Here is a 21308-nt window from a genome sequence, read left to right on the forward strand (position 1 = left end):
AGTGTTTAATAGGCGTTTAGCTGAAGTTTGATGTCTGTGATGAATTTCAGATTGTTTATTCATCTGTCTAAATGGTAGTAAAATTAAAGTCATGCCTTTCCAAGTCGTACGATATCTTATGAAATTATTGTGAATTGTCACGAGACTGTGTTGCCACAACCCCTAGCTCTATACAAGATGATTGGATTGCTGTGGATCTCTGATACGGTACCAAGATGCTATTTAAAGTCATTGTAGTACACTATGTCCTGATACTGGCTTACTCTTTTTTTTACTTCATACTTTTGAGGACATACTTAACCATTATCAGCCCGGTACATGCTTAATAGAAGTATACACAGTGGGATTCATCCCTTCAGGTCATTAAGTGACTTGGTTTGTCATTTAACATCTCCTTTGGTCGAAGAGAAGAAAATCTAGCCATTAATATTGATTCGTCACGTTATGAAAAGAAATTCATGTGTGCATGTTCATCCCCCCCACTAGGCCATCTGTTTCTCATTTGTGTGACCTCAGCCAAAATCAGTTCTAAAGGTGTGGAGGCCCAGCATAATACTGTAAAGCCCTGCCAAGATAAAACAGACCCAAATACATAGGGAATGTTATAACGGAGTCGAGTGCAGGGTATGTGGAGTTCATGTTGCTTGTGATAATTGCATCTCATGATACCTCAAAATTTTGTTCCAGTATTGTTCCAGAAAAGTATTTGCATTTCTTTGCTTCACTGTGTTCTACATAACATAAGTTGTAGTAAATTAATCAAATGTATTGTTTTTTGGGGGCTTTGGGACCTTTTTTTCCATCCTTTAATCAATATGTCATATAATTGATCCATCCATCCATCTATTCATCCATCCAGCCATTCTTTCAAATAATTGGTCCATCCATCCATCCTTCCCAACAAATTTCTCAGAACATCTTAGAAACTACAATGTTTTCTTTAAGTCATAATTTTAACACCACTTTTCTGTCTGTTATATGTCTATCACACTCTCTTTCTCCCAAATGTCAGGAACAAAGCATGTAATTGACTGTAGAGTGAAGGACACTTATACCTGGCACTGACCTCCCAGCAACTGAATAATTTGTAGAGACCTAGAGTGCCCTTCTCAATTCCTGAGGCTGTTTGTTTTCTGAGCCCATGGACTCACACACACAAACTCACTCTTTGCTGTAGAAAAAGAATGAAACCATGGGAAAGACAGATTAACAGACTGAATGGTACCAGAGCCTCCCCAAGCACCCTGTGTGCTGGGTTCAGTCTTCACGCAAAGCAGCTGTGCTGGAGTCTGGGTGACTCCTCACAGTGCTTCTATTTACTTTAAGGAGAACCAGTGTTTCTAGACTGTCGGTGTCTTTCTCTACTGTTCAATTACCGAGTGTTTTGGAAGCATCAACAGCCAGAGCATAAAACAAACTGGAAAATGTTTGGACACTTAAGACACAATTAAAAATGCCCATTGTGATTGCATTAGATACCAAGTGACATCTGAAAACAAGTGACGCTTTTTTAGAACTAACTTTTCTTGGTTACTTTGAACATGTTCCACTAACATTTGACAACCAGAATGTGTCCAATTTTATAATGTTTAGTAGTATATAGGTTATTAGAAAATGTAAAGCCTAACAAACGTATTTTTGTAAATGTTTTGTGTGCTTGTGGTGTCTTTATTTCAGTATTTCATAATTTTATGTAATTACTTTTATTACTTTTTATCCCGTTTTCTCCCCAATTGGGAATGCCCAATTCCCACTTCTTAGTAGGTCCTCATGGTGGCACGGTTACTCACCTCAATCTGGGTGTTGGAGGAGTCTCAGTTGTCAATCCGCGCATCTTATCGCATGGCTCATTGTGCATGACACCGTGGAGACTCCCAGCACGTGGAGGCTCATGTTACACTCCACGATACACACACAACTTACCACGTGCCCCATTGAGAGTGAGAACCACTAATCATGACCACAAGGATGTTACCCCATGTGACTTAACCCTCTCTAGCAACCGGGCCAATATGGTTGCTTCGTAGACCTGGCTGGAGTCACTCAGCACATCCTAGATTCGAACTTGCGACTCCAGGGGTGGTTGGTCAGCATGAATTCTCGCTGAGCTAACCAGGACCTAATTTAATGACATGTTTAAACATTTCAAAACATTTTTGTGTGTTGCTTAAGCATCCAAATGCATCCTGGGGGCCATTGCTTTACTTGACTGTAATTGGTTGAACCATTATAATTCATATTTATAAATACACCCACTAATACTTCCACAGCCACATACTGTACACATGCAGACCTTCTGCATTCTCAGTGTAATAAGTTTGTGAATTTCACAACTTCCACCAAAACTCATTAAAGAAAAGGAGGTAATGTAATTCCTTTGAAATCCATGGTGCCCATACATTTATTCTATACAAAAGATAAATACTCCACCTGAAAGAATCATGCATTACCTACAGCAGCACCAGAACAAAGCCAGTGTCTCTAGCACTCTTACACACATGTAAACACACACACGCACCATATTCATACATGAAGCAGTAATTAGCAGCATTAGGGTGTGATCCCTCCTCAGTGTGGTTGTTGAGTGGGTCCTAAAATAATCCAGAGAAGAATGACGAATCCCACAGATGAAACTAATTATCAGCTCCACCAATCCAAAAGACTGAACCTCTGTGTACCTGAAACATATAATCACACCGGCTTCCAAAAATCCCCTCAATAACTCTTTGTCTAGACTTCAGAGCTTAATATCACCAGTCAAGCTACTTTTTTAAAATGAGATCACACCCTTTCTGTGATTTGAAGGAATAGGAGATGCCGGAGATCAGGTTTCTGTGTTAACATATTGAGAATCTGTGTTGATATCTAAGAAAATAGAAAAGTCATGTAGTCATTGAGTTGTTACACTATAAACCTGCATAGATTCATAGATTTAAACATAATGGCAACAGTTATCAAGTATGTTTGTTGCTCAGATAACACTTTACAATTAAGTTCTAGTTGTTTACATATGTTAAAGCATTAGGTAGCAAGAACTAATGATGAACAATTATTTTGTTTGACTCATTTATTTATCATTGTTAATGTTACATCAATACACTATAACTACTGTAATTGTTTATTAGTTAATGCAATATGAACATGAAAAAATACATATACAAGCATATAAACATACAACTTTTAATGTAAAAAGGTAATGAAGAAATTAACATTAACAAAGATTAATAAGTGCCTTATTGCTACAGTGTTGTGGAAAGTAACGTTAATGAATACAACCTTATTGTAAAGTGTTACTGTTGCTCAAATATTTCAGTGTACCTTTTATTTTAATCAAGAATGTGGCAAAGATCATCTTGAAATTATGTAATTTTTTTTACCTACCCCCAAATGATTTTGAGACATTTGGAAATTACTTCTGCTAGACTCTGTAGTCATGATGACCACCCCCACATGAATCAGGACAATTGCTTTACACATGTTCTGTACTGATTGTGGTGAAAAATCTGTTGACTGGATTGTAGCGTGGTCAGGTATGTTAAACAGATCTCAGAGTACTACACTTTTATTGGTAGCAGAAATCAATTATTCAGAAGCTCTGTGGAAATGCTGATTGCAGACTGCAGATTACCTCTAACATGGTTCAGTACCATGTGTCATAAAGTTGTCAGACGGCATTAACAAAAGCTACTTCAAAGAATGGTATGGTTCGAATATGGCACCATATCCAGAAAATGACCTTTACCTTTTGCGCTTCAGTCATTGGGTCATTTTGGTTAAAAAAATAATTGCCTCAATTACCTAATTTAATTATTTCTGAACATCACTGATTTTGAATGACCTTGCAAATGTGCACATTTATCAATTTCAGCAATTTTCAAACTTTCTAACTTTTGTTTAAGACCAAGAATGTTTTTCCATCACAGTGAATTCAGTTTTTTAGTGATTGACCAATATATCAGCAGTGGCCGATAACCATATTTGCTTGGCTGATTAACAAAAGTGTCCCCTTTGTCTGTTCCAAAATCTTCCTATAGAATTGCCAATGGCTAGTTAACACTTTCTGTTTTTCTTTTTTTAAGTTTATGCAAATTTTAGTACATTTTGCTTAAAATAAGTGTTTGTTTAACGCTATGAATTTTGTGTTATCTGATTTGCTGTTGTTAAATTGTATTATGTTTTTTTTGGCATCCTGCTCTGTAGACATCGCATCGGCCATTGAAAAACCCTTTTTTGCTTGTGTTTCACACAGTGTTGTATTGTTTTTCTGTCTCTCTCTGCAGATTTCTCTATAGCCAGGTCCAAAACTGTGCAGCCATGTTCAGGAACAGTCTAAAGATGCTGCTTGGTGGCAAGTCCAACCGCAAGAATCGAAACAGCAGTAAGTTGAGCTAGGGCTCTTTTTTTTTTTTTCGAATAGAAGCTCTTCTGTTCAAAAGCCATCCTAGGATGTGCCTGAAGGGTCAAGCGGATCCCTTTATCAAGGGGATGTTAACAAAGGATACGTTCTTGCAAGGGGCTCAACAGCATGAAAATTCCATCTGATATTTCTTGCCAAAAAAATGTTTTTTAACATGATGCATTTCTCATGATATAATAAAATGTTTTTTTTTGGTCCTAACTGGTTAAAGCTGGTCTCTCAGGCTGGCCAAGCTGATCCTTAGCTGGTCTACCTGATCTCCCAGGCTGGAGCGCTACTGGTTAGTAGGAGGTCATCTAAATCTCCTCTAAGGCCAGCCAACAGACTAGCCTGAACAGACTGGGAGACCATGGACCAAAAAACCATCAGACTGTTTTAAGCTGTAGGGGGTTCAGCAGGGCTCTGTTGCATTTGCACCTAGACCAACTAAAAAAGTGTGAATAAAATTAAAGAATGTGTCTTGCAAGGATGACCCATAAGTGCATTTGTGTGTGTGTGTGCGTCCATTTAAGCTGACAGAAAGACTTCAGGCAAGCATTGAAGAGATTATGTTAGTCAGAAGCAGCTGTTGGAGTGAAATTCGGCTGTGGGCTTTTTCATTTCTCCTCATGTTCACAATGTTTCTGTCCTCATGTTGCTCCAGTTAGAGTAAGTGCAATGGAACTGCGCCAGATGAAAGTTAAAGCTTCATCATTGTTATGAAATGCCGTTAATTGAAGAAAAGGCCCCTGGAACAGCGAATGGAAATGAATGGTGGTGTTAAATAAATGAGCACAGATTCACAAAGACTACTCCTGTGTTTTTGCATGTGCAGCAACATGTTAAGAGAATGAGTACATCCCTATGCTACATGTGGACTATCTTGTTGATCTTTTCCTCTATTCTAAAGCTCTAATATGCCCGAGGGGCTCTGCCAAGGTCTATAAAACCTGGAGATAGCTACCCGTTAACATTCCTATACATTTTTAATTGCCAGTTGCTCGACTCCATTCATTGTTGTCCTGGTAGAGCTGAGCAGCTCAGTCATAGCGGTGTATGATAGATGAGGGCGGAGTGCTTGTTTTTGTGTATATGGCTTGCTACTTGCTGTTTGATTTTCACTGAAGTGTGGCTCTGTGACTGCAAGGGCATCCACAGTGGCTGTGATGCTTCTGTTTTCCTCAAACGCAACATATGCATGTGAACACAGACACTTTCCTCCATACTATACCTAAGTTCTATGACTCCCTTAAAGCTTGAGCCAAACAAGTGCCAAGTGTGAGTCACCCAACAGATCAGCCATTTACCTCAAAGACCTGTATCAAAGGCACCTCACACTTCCAAGAAAAGGCTCCCTCACTTCAGTTGCAAATCACAAGCATGTCCCCAGAATGACACTTTTCACAGGGTGTTCATGCGTGGTCTCCACTGACCATCTGGGCCACTTTCTTTAGTGCCTCTAGCTCCCCTTGCAGCTTAAAGGGGCCAGTTCAGTTTTGCAGTGGTGTTATACTTGAGATCAGTCTTGTTACAGTGCACATAATGGGGTAAATGCTGTCACAGGTGTACGTAAAGGTAGAGCTCTTTGAATTGCCCCATTGAAAACATGACAGAAATATGAACAAAAACAATTTCACTCATTTATTTTTTTGAAACCCAACTGAATGTTTTAAAATACTGAATTATTGTTGCAGGACCCAGTCAATCTTATTATTATAATAGATTACTCTCCTTATTCTGTCATATTAATCATTTACCTGGAGCCTTTATTTTGATGGAAAACTGAAAATGCACTGGGTAATTGATAGTTTACAATATTCCTCATTGCAAATTTGTCAGCTCTGAAACGCACAGACCATGTATTGATATTAACAATTTGCAGCCTTTTTGTGGTTTAAGATGGCCACATCCTGATTCTGATGTTATTTTCATTGGTGACACAATCTTCAGGAAAAGTAGTGGCCAAATAAAAAGTCCATTACAATCATTTCGATATTCATATAATTTGATATTGAAATATTGCTAAATTTGCCAACAAAATCATCATGATTATATTGTGTTTATTCAATATATCCCCCAGCCCTAATTGTTTGGTTTCAGTTTTTTCCCTGATGATAAAGTGGTTTACAAATAATTAGCAAATTGGCTCAAATCATTACAAGGAAGCAGTCCAAAAGATAATGAATTTGTTATTTGAACATAATCAAGATGCCATTTGAAGTTTGAGTGTTTGAGAGTTGTTGTCAGTCCTATGGGTTTTTCTGTTTTAGATTACAGCTGCATTGGTGTACTTGTCTCTAATCTCACCTCGAGGTAGATCTCCACAAGGTTTTGTTGTACAGTAACCGCTTTCTACCCTCCGCATGTCTCCTTATTTCTGCAGTGTCTGTCTATATGTGGAGTGCCTGTGTGGCTGCTGGTCTATTTCTCTGTCATTTCATTTGTTCCTGATTTTCTTTCCTTTGCTATTCAGTTAGATGCAAATGCAGCTTTCTCTGCTGAATATATTTGCCATAAATTTGATCTGCACTGCCAGAAACTTACTGAGCACACCAGCGGAACTGAGCTCCATGCAGGAGAAAAAAACACATGTCGCAGCGATTGATGGTTAGCCTCCAGACCTCTTGCACATCGTGAATGGAATCCTAACAGTCTCAAAAAGCTGCCAGTAGCACTCTCCCATGATCCCATTGTGGTTTGAATATGATGCAAGCCTGTATCGAAACCACAGGCAATATTTTGCCTGAAGCGTGTCATTAAACTTGGCGGATTTGACATGTTTGATTTGTGTAATTATTTATATAGAGTGAGAAATTGATACAAATAGAGGTTGATGAATATATGGATAAGTTGTGGTGAAATTGATAATTAGACAAATTTATTTCAGGATTATCATCCAAACCATTGTAGGCAAAAATGCTGTAGAGCCTTTACAATACTGAGTAATTTAAGATTAACCATGCAGTATAGTATGAAAGTGCTTGAAATGTGTGGAAAGATGCTACTTTTCCCTTTGGAAAGAGGCTTGTGTATTAAAGGTCTAGAAAATGCCTTCTGAATTTGTGAAAAATATCCTCCTCCTATAAATAATCTTATGAATCTTTGGGAAGAGCGGAACTGAAAAGGGTGAATCCTGAGCATGTTGCTAGTAATACCAAGCTCTTGGGTTTAAATCCCAGAGAGCTGACAAACTGATTAAAGGTATAATTTGAATACTCTAAGTAGCTTTGGATAAAAGTGTCCAAGTGAATAAATGAAAATGAAATGGAAGTCGATATTTTGTTGAGGAACAGCACACTAAACATGGCCCTTCTGCCTACCTGCTTTTCACGAAACATCTAAGAATGTATGTGTAACAGATAAGGACGAGCAAGAGGAGGTAGGAACTGGCTAAACAGTCAACATAAAGTTTAATGATATAAATTAACTTAAAACAACATTGTAACCGATAAAGTTCGGGCAAGGAGGCAATGGTAACCGGCTGAACAGTCAATGTAAAGTTTAATGATGTAAATCAACTTAAAACAACATAAAACAAAGACATGCACAATGGGGCCACGTGCCTCTCTCTCTCTCTCTCACCTCCAGCTCATCTTTATCCCCCTCCTGGCTGATTAGCCCGATTCAAGGCAGTCTGTGTGTTCTCACAGCCCAGCCCTGACCACCACCTCATGACAAACATAAAGACACGCGGCCGTGTGCGTCTCTCTTTAGAACTGGTGCCTCCGGCTCATCTCTATCCCACTCCCTGCTAATTAGCCCAATTCAGGGTCATCCGTGTGTCCTCACGGCCCTACCCCGCCCTCCTCCTCATCAGAGTATGTCATTTTACCTTTGTGGTAGACAGTATGTTTAAACTCTGCACCAATTTACTGCTGGAAACGCATGATGTGCAGGAAACAAAAGCCTTGCTTTTTTACATCTGAATCAAGAACTTTAATCTAGGTGCTGAACCCTACTCACCTTTGCTAGCCAGTTCGTTGAAGCCCAGTTCCAGCTGGTAATTCTTGGCTATTCAGTAAGCAGTGTTTTAAAAATCTGCTGCTTTTTGTGTGCAGCTGTTTGATTTCTGGTGTAATATGTTGCTTTTCCTTCATATTCTTAACAAGTAAGCAGTCATTTGCATTTATCCAAAGCAACTTGCTTTGGAAAAAACCCCTTTGAGTCTGATCTTAAGTCCCTTGTTCAGGGCACAATGTTGGTAGCTCATGGGTTTTATGTCCTATTTGGGATTCAAACCAACATTCTTTTGGTAAAAGGCCCTAATCTTTATCCACATGCACCAGACCATTCTCATGTTTGTGTATACATCCCTCTCTTGAGTATAGGGTTCAGTCTGTTGAAGATGTTCTAGTTCAAGTTTGAGCATACTGTACCATTACCATTATTGCCAGAGGCTAATATCTAACATATTTGTTCTTTAATTAAATGCTGAACCTTGGCACCTTCGTTTGGTCAACAAGAGCCCAAAGTCCCTCTCATTATCTCTTCCTACCGCCTTAATACAACTCTGCACCTTTACATTATTGTCACCATCTTTGCTTGCTGAAAACGCGTGGCCCTCTGACCAACCCAGGGTGAACATGTGCCAGATGGGGATCTATTAATGAGGAGGAGTGTAGGACCAGTTCTTACTTCAGTCCTCCTTCGGAAAAGCTTAATACTGGCTGTGTAGTGTGTCTTTGTAGGAAAGCCAGCAGATTGATCCAAAGTAGAACACACTGTGTAGAATCTCAACAGTAAAACTTCATCACCCTCAAGACTGATGAACCCTTTACATCCCCAAAAAATGCAAAACAGACCAGTCTACCAGAAAAGGATTAAGGATTTTAGGACCAGTCCCTTCTTTTGAATTTGATTCATGATTCTACATGCATTGTGTTTCACCTAAAACATGGCATACTTGGGTTGTTGGGGGTTGTGAATAGACACAAGAGGGATGGAACCAAAAGCAACTGGTTAATGGGTTAACAGGCTAAAGATCTTTTTTTTTAGGACACTTTCAACGGAAGCTGATATTTCTACCTCACGTTGGGAGAACAGACTGTGGCTCTTAATCAACTCTTAATGGTCTATTAATAATCCAATTTTATTGTAATGCTTTGGCAGATATATGAAGCATATGGCCCTACTTGGCTAAACTTTTACCAGTAACTCATCATCTTTCTTGCTGGTACTCGCATAAAGTAGCCCATCAGTCTCATTTGGACTGAAACTGTTAGAAGTTATATGAGAGTTCATCGTCAGAACTACCAGTCTTTTACTCCAGTGGAGACGTTACAGATTCATTTTAATAGAAGTTGTTGAAAAAGAGAAATGCACCTAGTTCCTCTTTGATATTATCTCCTGTACTGTATCATACATTTGAATTAGCTGCACTTTAACATGGATATACGTAATTTTTGGTATTTTTTTCAGTTCCAATCAACTTTCATCATAAAAATCTTTGGTAACTCCTTATAAGTTTGTTCATTTACCTTAGTTAATGAACTTTAAATTATACATTTTCCCATGGATACAGTGTGAGAATATTCTAGAAGATTAGATTGGTGATTAAATCAATACATTAGTGTTCATCTTTGTCATCACAAATATGCTAGTTAGTGTCTGTTTAGCAGATTTGATAGAGAGACTGTGGCTTGGGTAAATATAGGCATTCCCCCCAGAAGTTGGAATGGTAACTGACACATACACATGAGTTAGGCACTTTGTCCTTATCAGTGGTGCAGTAACTGCAACTCTTATATCTACTCAGAGGAACAGGAACACTAGATGGAAGGAACAGCTCAGCAGTTCCACTAGAATCCATTTTCTGGTGCTTTGGATGCTGGCAAAGATGTTCTGTAATCCAACTCTTAAATTCACACACAATAGGCTTTACATAGCTGTTAAAATGCATTGCTTTACATTCTTTGTGTTGTAAATCTGTTTGTGTAATATTGAAACATTTCTCTCAAACTTTTTTTCTCTGTTCAGATTCTCTCAACCTCTCTTGTGTGTTCTGCCTGCTGTATATATATATATAATATATATATATATATATATATAAAATATTATAATACAGCAGGCAGAACACACAAGAGAGGTTAAGAGAACAGAGAGAAAAAGTTTGAGAGAGTGAGATGAGATGAAGCTGAATAGCTGTTATCGAGTGGGTAAAAAAGAGAAAAGAGGAGGGTGGGTCTGTCCGCCTCGCTGATGAGTGAACATTTGTGTGTGTGATGGGGGATGTATGTTCTTGGCGCATGCGCCGGTACCTGGCAGTCATTCTCAAGACTGCAGATAACTCTCTTCTATCAGCATCTCTCATCTAAGGATATTTTCCTCACTTTTCTCCATTTTTCCTATCCTTTTTTCCATTGGCCTAAGCTCCACAGTTTCTCTGGATCTTCAGTTATATACCATGAAGCAGGATTTGATACATTTACAACGTGGATTCTGTGAAGAGAAAGAGGTGAGCTACCAGATCTTTTGGGTGGTGCTGACATATTTCGGGGGCTCGTCCAGGTTAGGCAATCTGTAGCCAAGAGTGTCATCCTAACTCGATGGGATTTTCTATGACTTCTCAAATGTCCTTTGATTTCACCAATATTCTGAATGAAGCTAAATATTTTGATGAAGTTTTAAGAGCATGTAGGATTTGACTTAATGCCCTCTGGGGTCCTGCAGGCATAAATTAATGAAAGAGTTGTGGAGACACTGAAAATCTGTCATCTCACAAGAGTGATGACTCTGATCTCGCTAAGGTGTTAATTTCTTGTCTTTGTTACTCCCTTGATGTCACATACGTAGGAGCTCTCAGAGGATATAGTATGCTCATGTCACGTTATGCGGGTGAGTTTTTATTGTGAACTGATCACAGGCTGAGCTTAATGGAAATGTTCACGGGCCACACATGGACATACACAAACACGTTTAGTCACTAGATCAGTCAGGAAAATACTAACACCTACGCTAATGTGGGCAAACACATTCATAGTCACCTACATTATATCTCCCTAGCAGTGTTCCTCGCCCACTCAGATGTGTCAGTACAGTGAGAGGAACACAGATGAGTGTGGGAATTATTGCTCCGCTGAAGCAAAATTTGTGTGTCGAGCATCTTTAAAGGAAACGCCGTCATTACATCTTTAATGCCGTTAAATGTAATATGTTATAGCTTTATTAAAGTTCAAATAATACAGAAGCAGGTCATGTAAATAACTACAAACTCAGAACGTGGTATTTCTCCTCTTCTATGAGTTGCGCGAATGTCACAATCTAAGAGGGAGAGATTGAAACTGCATCCAGATGATGCACACCGTCGCGGGGACGCTCGGAGTGTCCCTCTGTCAATAGCGCATTGTACTTCACAGACTAGCTGGCGCCATTTCAGTGATCTTACAGGGGTTCTTTGTATTCAGAATCGATGAGTCATTCATTAATCATTCGATTAATCATTATAATAATCGTTAGATTAATCGATTATCAAAATAATCGTTAGTTGCGGCCCTACTTGTCCTACTCCATAGGAGTGGTGGCGGCGTAGTGGGCTAAAGCACATAACTGTTAATCAGAAGGTCGCTGGTTCGATCCCCATGGCCACCACCATTGTGTCCTTGAGCAAGGCACTTAACTCCAGGTTGCTCCGGGGATTGTCCCTGTAATAAGGGCTCTGTAAGTCGCTTTGGATAAAAGCGTCTGCCAAATGCATAAATGTAAATGTATTTGTGATTATGAGGCAGCAGAATACTTTGGATCTTTTGTTGTCAGCCAGTAAAGCATGTTTTGAAGCATGAATTTACAATGAGACAGTGGAGTCTAATCAGTCTGTGAAGGACCAGAGCCATTAAAGGAAATATTAGCAGTTCAGGCACAAATATATGTCCAGATAATATTTGTTCCTCACCACGAATCAGTGTTCCCAGAGAGATTTGTGGGGTGGGTTAAGTGAGTAGGATTATGTAGTGCCTACACGCTTTTTTCTTTCGCTCTTTCTGTCTTTCTCTCCCGGCTTCACAGTGCTAGCTTAAGCTAAATTGTGCTGACACAGCTTATACACAAGATTTATCATGTTATGGCTGTTGATATCAAATCAGACAGAGTTGAGGCTCACAGTAAGTTCATCCCCATAAAACTCACTCAGAACTGTAAAGATCTTTTTAAAGTGTAATATATCAGTGTTATGAGACCTCCATTGACTTCTTTACTGCACTTGAGTGGTGTGAGTGGTGGTGGCGTAGTGGGCTAAATCACATAACTAGTCATCAGAAGGTCGCTGGTTCGATCCCCACGGCCACCACCATTGTGTCATTGAGTGAGGCACTTAACTCCAGGTTGTTCCAGGGGGATTGTCCCTGTAATAATTGCACTGTAAGTCGCTTTGGATAAAAGTGTCTGCCAAATGCATAAATGTAAATGTAAATGTACTTTAGTAAGTTTTTTGGTATCATTAGGGTTATTAGTCATATTGCAGTGACATTGTAGAGTTCGATATGGAATTATTTGACCTAATGAAGCAATAGTTATGAATAGATAGAATCTTTCTGCCTTTGCTGGAAATTCATAACCTTTTGGTTACCAGCTCAGAGCTTAAACCACTACACACTTAAAGAGCTCAATTGTGATGGCCCATAGCGGGTTGAACCAGTAACCTTGTTACAAGCGCAGAACATTTAACCACTTCACCATACCATCCTATATTGATGAACAAGGGCACAAATGTGATGGGTCATAGGGTCTAACTGGCGACCTTCTGATTTACACCTGAGCTGAAAGGTTTTGGGTTCAAAACCTGCAAGTGGTATTCCATAAAGTTATCATCATTGCACCCTTGCACAAGGCACTTAAACACAGATTACTCCAAGCAGCTTGTCCCTGCAATGAGTATATATGAATTTGCTATGTATAGCCTACACATTAGTATGCAAAGGCACAAATCCCAGTTACGGTCAAGTTGTTGGTTGCTAGAAGTATTGTGTGGTGTGACAGAGGCTGATTTATATGTTGCCTTGTGTCAGCTATCCTGCCTCCATACATGGAGCTGTAACTGAATGTTAAAGCCTAGCATAACGATTAACTTCCTTTCAGGCACCCATAACTCAGGGCAATGCTGCATTCGGCATATATTGGTGGGCATCTAAGTTTGATCTTTTTTGGTATCTAAGTAGCAGTGTTTTTAAATGTGTCTCTACCAGGGCATGATAGGAGGGTCCCTTGACTGTCATTTGGCTTGTGGTGTTTCAGCAGAAACAGCTGATTGGTGGAGTAAACTTTGAAATGCAGCAGGCAGCTGAGCTTGGCTAGTAACAGTTAGATAAGGGCTCAGTTTGAACATCAACCGCCTCAAGTCTTGTGAAATGAGAGAGAGATAGAGAGGGGGGGGAATAAGGATATCTATCCAAGTGTTCCAATATCTCTTCTGCAAAAGTCTCTATGTGACCAGCAAAATTACTAAATTATTCATCAGTAGTGGACTACGCCCGAGGATCACATTTCTAGATGCACATTTGCTTTTGCAGTACATTTGTGAGTGATCCCTTTGTGGTTGCCTGTACCAATGCTCACTAATAGGCTCCCTTTCAATGTTGCCTGAACATCAACCAGTCTGAACAAGTATGTCTGGTTAAGCATTGTTCAACTCTGAGGGGATTTTTCCAGTAACAAACATTCTTAGACATTTTCTCAAACTGAATGAAAAACGTGGTACATCCAAGGGCAGGATTAAGGGTATTTTTGATTTCTTCAGTATTAAAGCTTGCTTCTTGCATAAAATCATTATTAACCACATGCTCCATTTAAAGCAGGTTTGCTGGTAGGTGGGCCAACAATATTTTAGACTGATCAAGGATTAGACGATTCCTGAATTTGTAAATGCTTTGTAAAACTAGATTTAAAATTCTTCCCATACAAATATTTACACATGTTTCTATGTGGTTGCTAAGGTGTTTTGCATGGTTTTTAGCATGTTATGCAGTCGCTGGAGTGTTCTTGGTTGTTGCTAGCATGCAGCTAAGTGATTCATAGCAGAAACAGTTGGGACAAGTTGCATCCTAAACTTTAATACTTGGGGGGTTTGTTCAAATCCCTAACCTAAGTATTACCAACATTAATAGTTGTTGTAGTAAGCACCACTAAAAATACAGCTTGAAACTTTTGAGGTCAGCTCTTAACGTTGAGCATCTCATAGTAGCATCACAGAGGGTATAAAGTCTGATTTATAATATTTTAGATGTCTGAAACACTTATCTAAGGGTGCAAAATAGATAATGTTGATTCTCCCTCTTATTTTACAGCCTTTCAGCTCTCACTCAACTCTAATGCATGTTGATCTTTCCTTCCTAGTAATTTCTTATTACTCATTTCATAAACATTGTGACTTAAGAAACTTGTCTCAGTCAGATGACAATACAAAAGGGGATCTTTGGCATAAAATCTGACCTGCTCTTCCATACAACAAAAGTGAATGGTGACTTGTACTGCCAATGTCTATAAAGAACCAAAATGCACCAAAAAGTATTGTTAAAATAGTCTGTGTTTGTGCGAGCAATGGACTGAAATTTAAGCCTTTATCGGATGATTATTTTCCACTTTGCCGGAGCTTTCAAATCTCATTCACGCTCGTGTTCAATTCAAGAATGCCCACCTTGAATGTGATGCACAGGTTTGAAGTCATTGATTCTCACCAGTTATGACCAATCATGATGCGACTCATCTAATGCAACCGCAAATACAATTTTATAGCTACAGTGGAGAGAAGATTATCTCTGGAAAAACTATTAGACTTTGAAGAAATAATACTTGGTTTAAATTATACAAGGGTAAATAAATGGTGACAAATTTTCAGATTTGTGAGCTATTCCTGTAACAGATTTCTTTCAGTTATACGTAGTCTACTAAAAATTCTCAGTGCTCTGTGAAACAGACTATTGAAAGGGAATATGTTTGTGGCTAAATCAATGTATGAATGTAATATCAGGAGGAAATGCTGAAAGTCTCAAAATTTGCAGTACTTCCACAATGTTGAAGTGCAACTGGGCCAACATATGGAGCAATGGCTCTCTGCCATGAAAATGCAACAAACGACGATCGTCCACAGTTACATTTGGGTGTACGGCAGCAGCTGCTAGGTGGCCACAGGAACATGCTTTCTGTAGAGTGTGTCAGTTCGGATCACCTGAAATCCTCATTTTGAGGTCACCGATCTTTTCAAAGCTTGAGGCAGCAGAATCTAGTACATAGCCCTAATGGTTTTGAATTCCTTGCCTCTAGCTGAAGGAAATAAAGTATTATTTGATTGATCTGATTGGTCAAATGCCATATGATTGGGAATAAGCTGGGCCTGGACACATGCTTTTTGCAGGCGAAATAATGTAGCATTAGCAAAGGAATCAATGACTTCAAACCTGTGCATCACATTCAAAGTGGGCATTCTTGAATTAAGTTTTGTGATTGGATAATCTAGATTTTTTGTTTATTATAATTTTTTAATTTAATTTTTATATTTTTAGCTGCAATGAATTGACTCAGAGAGCTTCATTCATATGCTATCAGAATTATACTACTTCCCACTTCTGAAGTCGAAATTACGAGTATGTCACAACAGACACATTCAAGTGTTTGCTGTCAGAGAGAACGGGAAAAATGGAGGAGGCCAGGATGATTCTTATATTTTCCTTGAACTCCTATTTTGACACGATATAATACATGTTAGTCAGCTTGCTGGGTATAATTAATTTTTGGTATAATACATGCAATTTTCTGTGTAAAAATTTTCAATAAAATGTCACATGAGTGTTAGTTCATTTCAAACAGCGATCCAACACTGGGTGGAAGCAAAGATTTAAAGTTTTACATTTTAATGATGAATTTGTTTCTCACACCAACCTATCGATTTTCCTTCAGAACACATTCATTGATTGACTGAATTTGTGTGGATTACATTTATGCTGCCTAAATATGCCTTTTGGACCTGCAAATATCCAGAAGCCTGATGGCACCCGTTTACTTACATTAAAAGAACCTACAGAGCTTCAACATTTTTCTAAAAATCTTAATTTGTGTTCTGCTGAAAAAGACATCTGGGATGACATCAGGGTAAGTGAATGACGAGAGAATTTTCATTTTTGGGTGAACTATTCCTTTTAGACCAATATTCTGCATATATAAATTATTTAGTTTTGTACATTGCTAGTTAGTTTGCACATTGGATTGGTTGTCTTTGGCTCCTTTTTTCTGAAAGGAGAGTAGAAAGAGGACAGGACCATATCATAGAAGGGGAATCAGGAAATGTCAGGAGCCAAAATTTGAACTTGCATTGCGCACAGGTGCACTGCAGCTCAATGCATTGCTGTACATGTGCTAACACTGGGCCACAGCTCTGATTATCTTTTGATTCCTAATGAAAATGTCAGCAAAGGTCATAGTGACATCAAGATATGTTTTTTGTTCTGACATATTTGGCGCACGCTCTTGTCAAACCACATGTCATCTGATCTTGAAGACATTAAATCTTAATCTCTTGATAATATTAATTTCATGCCACACAACAAAGGTCTCAGAGTGGATGTATGGGAGTGAGCCTGCTCTGTCTCTCTCTCTCTCTCTCTCTCTCTCTCTCTCTCTCTCTGCTTTTATTTCCAGGCCCTGTTGATGTGGGGTTGAATGACGAGTGATGGTTCTGTTCCAGGCTCAAGGGCACTGGGCCGATCCCTGCTCAGATTTAGTGGGCTGTTTTGATCAGGCAAGCAGGTTCTGCTATCAGCCTACATAAATTAGACAGCAGCTCTCTGAATCACTCCCAATGCTCCCCCTGGGCTCATATCAGCTCATAACGGATTTTTGTGTGTGTGCGTTCGTGCGTGCATGCGTGTGCGCACTTGGAGGCTGTAGCGATACCCATGTAATAAAGTACAAGAGTATCTGAAGTATGCTTTGATTAGCTCCCAATCGCTGATGGTCATTTTTTCCTGTTAGCTCGCAATGTGTGCTCTCTGATAAGGGATTTCTATAGGTGAATACGATTCAGGTAGGTAAACCTACAGTAAATTGGACCGATAAACACATGCACATCAGAATGACCATGTCATTTGCAGTTTGCACTTCTAAACCACAAGAATTGAAAAATTTTGAATGTATAAAGTGGTGCTTATTCCAAAAGACAATAGCAATATACGCAAATGCACTTCAGTTCCAAAACACTGTGAGCTGCCTCGCTGTCTATTTTCTACATAGGTGGCTACCTTGTAAGGAAGTCTCCAAAGTCAAATGAAACCTGAAAAGGAAATTTTGTGATGAAATGGAACCTTGAAACACTCATTATAGGCAGCAGCTCCATTAATGGTCACTTAGGCACTCCACATAATGTGAAGTGCACAAGACACAACTAAGGCCACAAACAGACTTTAAGCATGTACACATACCAAATGCGAGCACTTAGTTTCAGAAGATTTGGTTTTGAAACATGGTATTTTTGGGTGAAATAGTCTCTTTAAAATGACTGTTAAATGTGAAGTGAAATGGTTATAATATGTTATAGTATACCTCTGTATCTCTCTTCCATACTCCTTAACTACTGTATAAGCCAGTTCCAGTCCACCCCCTGTCAACCAACCCTCTCAATTTTCGACTGAGAGAACTTAAGCTCCTGTACTTGGGTTAACTGATCTGGTTTGTGCCACCTCTATCTCTCTGTCTCCCACCTTTAAGCTGTTCCTCCTCTTTGCCTCTCTCACTCTAAACATTCTTTCATCTCCTTTGGGTAGCAGGTGGCACCATAAATCCGCTTTTCTGATATATTCTCCACTTGTGCTGTTTTTCTTATCAACGACACAGTATTCCTCCTGTGTGTCGTCTTGGTGACACCTAATCCACCACTCTGGCATCTCTCAATCTCACTGCTGTCGTTGCACGTATGTGATCTCATGTGAGGTACTCTAAGAGCAGGTGTCATTCTAATTTCCTTAAAATGTCATCTTAATGTTACGTAGGTGAATCATAAACTTGTGAAACTTTATGACAGTCAAGACCTTGCCTGTCAGTTTGCGATTAGTGCACTCAGACATTCAGCCATTTCAGCGAAACTCTTTTGCTGAAAGTGAATACTTTCATGGCTGTTTTCTTATGCTCCTTCAAGGAAGCGTTCACCCAAAAAAAGGTGTTGTTCCAAACTTGTATGACTTTCTTTTTTAAGCAGAACACAGTAAGAGATGATTTAATAATTATCACAGCCCGTCTTTTCGATACAGTGGCGGTGCCACACTTAAAAGTGAAGAAAGAAATGTATTATAAAAGTAGTCTAGGCAACATAAATGCAGGCGCTTCATTCATCAGTCTTGCCTCTCCATTCTGCTCTTCCTGTCTGTGCCATCTGTCGCTGTGGCCAGACTGGGTGCAGCTTGGCTTCTTCCTGTTTGACGGCATCATATGACGCAGCTGAGATGCAGTAGACTCACACTTCACACCTTCTTTTAAGATACTGTTGTATAAAAACAGACTCATTGGCCATGTACATGCTGCAAAGTTTTGGGAGTGACAAAAGTATTTAAATGCGAGAGTGTTATTCCCTGTGTGTACAGGAGTCACTCCTGAAATTGCAGTGCTTGAAATAGTGATAACCATGACAGGGTGGTTCTCAAAACCAGTCAAGAAAATGTCTTGGTGCTATTTTACTCCAGATCAAAAGAAAAATTATATTTTTCATATAGAAAATAAAGCCAATCTTCATGGCCATTATGATTTTTTACATTATGATGTTATTTATTTATGACAGTTTACCTTCAATTTTCATTACTGTAGTGCAAAAAAGATGTTCATTATGATCATCCCATTTCCACAATGATATATTATTTAAATTAAGTATTTATACATCAAAGTAGTGCTCCCTTGGGACTCCCTTTCATTCTTGCTGATTTCCAGTTAAAAAAAAAATGTGGTTTCCTGAAACTAATGTCACAGTGAAGAAATCTTAGTGGTCCTAAATATAAAGTAGGCTTTATTTTCTTTATGCTAAATATAATTATTTATATGATATAATATATACATAGATTATGGATTGATTTGGGGTTGACAGGTTTTTTTGACAGGTTTAGTGAAAATCACCCAGTCGGAGTTTTGGCATCTCACGGCTGTAAGCAGGAATCATAGACATCAGCATGTTTACCCCATTCGGTGATCTCTTTTTAAAGAAAGAATTATTACATTTCTGAGATCATCCGATAAAGATCTTGTGTTACGCAAGGCGAGGAGTAAAAGAAGGCATTCTTGGAAGAACCACAGAATTCGACAAGAGAGAAACATGATCAATTCAAGGAATGCAAGAAACTTTTACTGCAGTGGAAGGTCACTTTTGCACTATTATTCTTGGCCAAAATGAGAATAGATGCTGAGTATGGCCATAAAACATTCACATGCCCACAGCAAGAGATGTCCTTCATAAAGTCAATTAAGTAAGTTATTTTGTGGTTCTTGCATTGAAGCCGAGTGGACCGGCTCACTGAACATTTGCTTGACTGTTTGGGGACACTGTGCGCTTTTTTTTGTGCTGGATCCGCCTTGCGGCTGGAGTTTATTTTGTGGAGTGGTACACCTTCAGGACAGTTCTATGGATGAATCTACATGCTCTTTGTACTTACTGAACATTTGCTTGACTGTTCTGCGTGCCTTTTTGTGCTGGATTCCCTGTAATCTCAGAACCTCCTTTTAATATTATTAACTCCTTGCTAGCCTTATGACATGTCCCTAGACACTGTGAAAAGGCAGTAATCAAACAGCTTATTAAGATGCCACAGCTTGATCCTGGAGAATTTTAGACTGATTTCAAATATCCCATTTATGTCAAAAATACTAGAAAATGGGGGGCCTGGGTAGCTCAGTGAGTATTGATGCTGACTACCACCCTTGGAGTCACAAGTTCAAATCCAGGGTGTGCTGAGTGACTCCAGCCAGGTCTCCTAAGCAACCAAATTGGCCTGGTTGCTAGATAGGGTAGAGTCACATGGGGTAACTTCCTCGTGATCGTGATTTAAGTGGTTCTCACTCTCAATGGGGCATGTGGTAAGTTGTGTGTGTGGATCGCGGAGAGTAGCATGAGCCACATGCTGTGATTCTCTGCTGTGTAATGCACAGTGAACCACGTGATAAGATGTGTGGATTGACTCCTTGCCACAGTCACTTTTGGTTTGCCCACTGGGGTTATAAATACAATTATATTTGATTATTTTTATACAAAATTTACAATCATATTTAGTCAAACAACACAATGATGACTAAGACTTTATAGATATTACAGTTTCATTTTCTGTTAATGCATGTTTTTCTGTAAAGTTGCTTCGAAACTATGCGTGTTGTAAAAATGACTTGACTTGTTGCTAACCGAGGCCCCATGAATTCGGTTGTCACTACCTTTATATTTTGGAAGTGATTTTGGTTGTAGAATGCGGTTGTCATTCCTGTAAATAAACAACTGGATGTGTACAGAATGGGATTGTAGCACTCTGTAGTGAGGAGTGGCAACCATATTTAGCTGCCATTGTGAAAACTCTTCAGTTACTGGTTTCCATTTGATGTACACTCAAGTGTTGCTGAATCATTGAAGCATATAATGTCTGAACGCTTGTGGGTGTGAGCTGCTGACTCTGTCTTGGCTCTCTTGCCATCTGCCTGTGTCAAGGCAGCATTTTCACTTCAGTTCACGTCCTGCACTGCAGTAGCACAGAGTTCACATATGTAGAAGCAGCTACAGAAAGATGTGAGGAAAGATTTCACATCTGACAGCTCATCGTATCTCTAAAGGAGGTTTAATCCGCTTCTGGAAAGGGGAGAGTGAAATAGACAGTGTTTATAGTGTCCAAAGAGGCTTGAATCATGAAAGCCACCTCATTTGATGAGAAAGGAAGAGAGAGAAGATTTTTGGGAGTGGTTCTGGTGTTTTGGA

At 39.2% G+C, this 21308-nt stretch overlaps 1 protein-coding gene across 1 annotated transcript in view; it reads left to right on the forward strand.

The window, feature by feature from the left end:
- Window positions 1-21308, forward strand: part of LOC127647151 (protein TANC2-like) — a 208890-nt gene that overhangs the window by 110136 nt on the left and 77446 nt on the right. The window contains 1 exon segment of the mRNA XM_052131231.1: window positions 4281-4378. Coding sequence (XP_051987191.1) covers window positions 4315-4378 — 64 coding nt within the window. The 5' untranslated portion in view covers window positions 4281-4314.

This window comes from Xyrauchen texanus, chromosome 8 (genome assembly GCF_025860055.1).
Source record: "Xyrauchen texanus isolate HMW12.3.18 chromosome 8, RBS_HiC_50CHRs, whole genome shotgun sequence".
In the NCBI taxonomy this organism is placed as follows: domain Eukaryota; kingdom Metazoa; phylum Chordata; class Actinopteri; order Cypriniformes; family Catostomidae; genus Xyrauchen; species Xyrauchen texanus.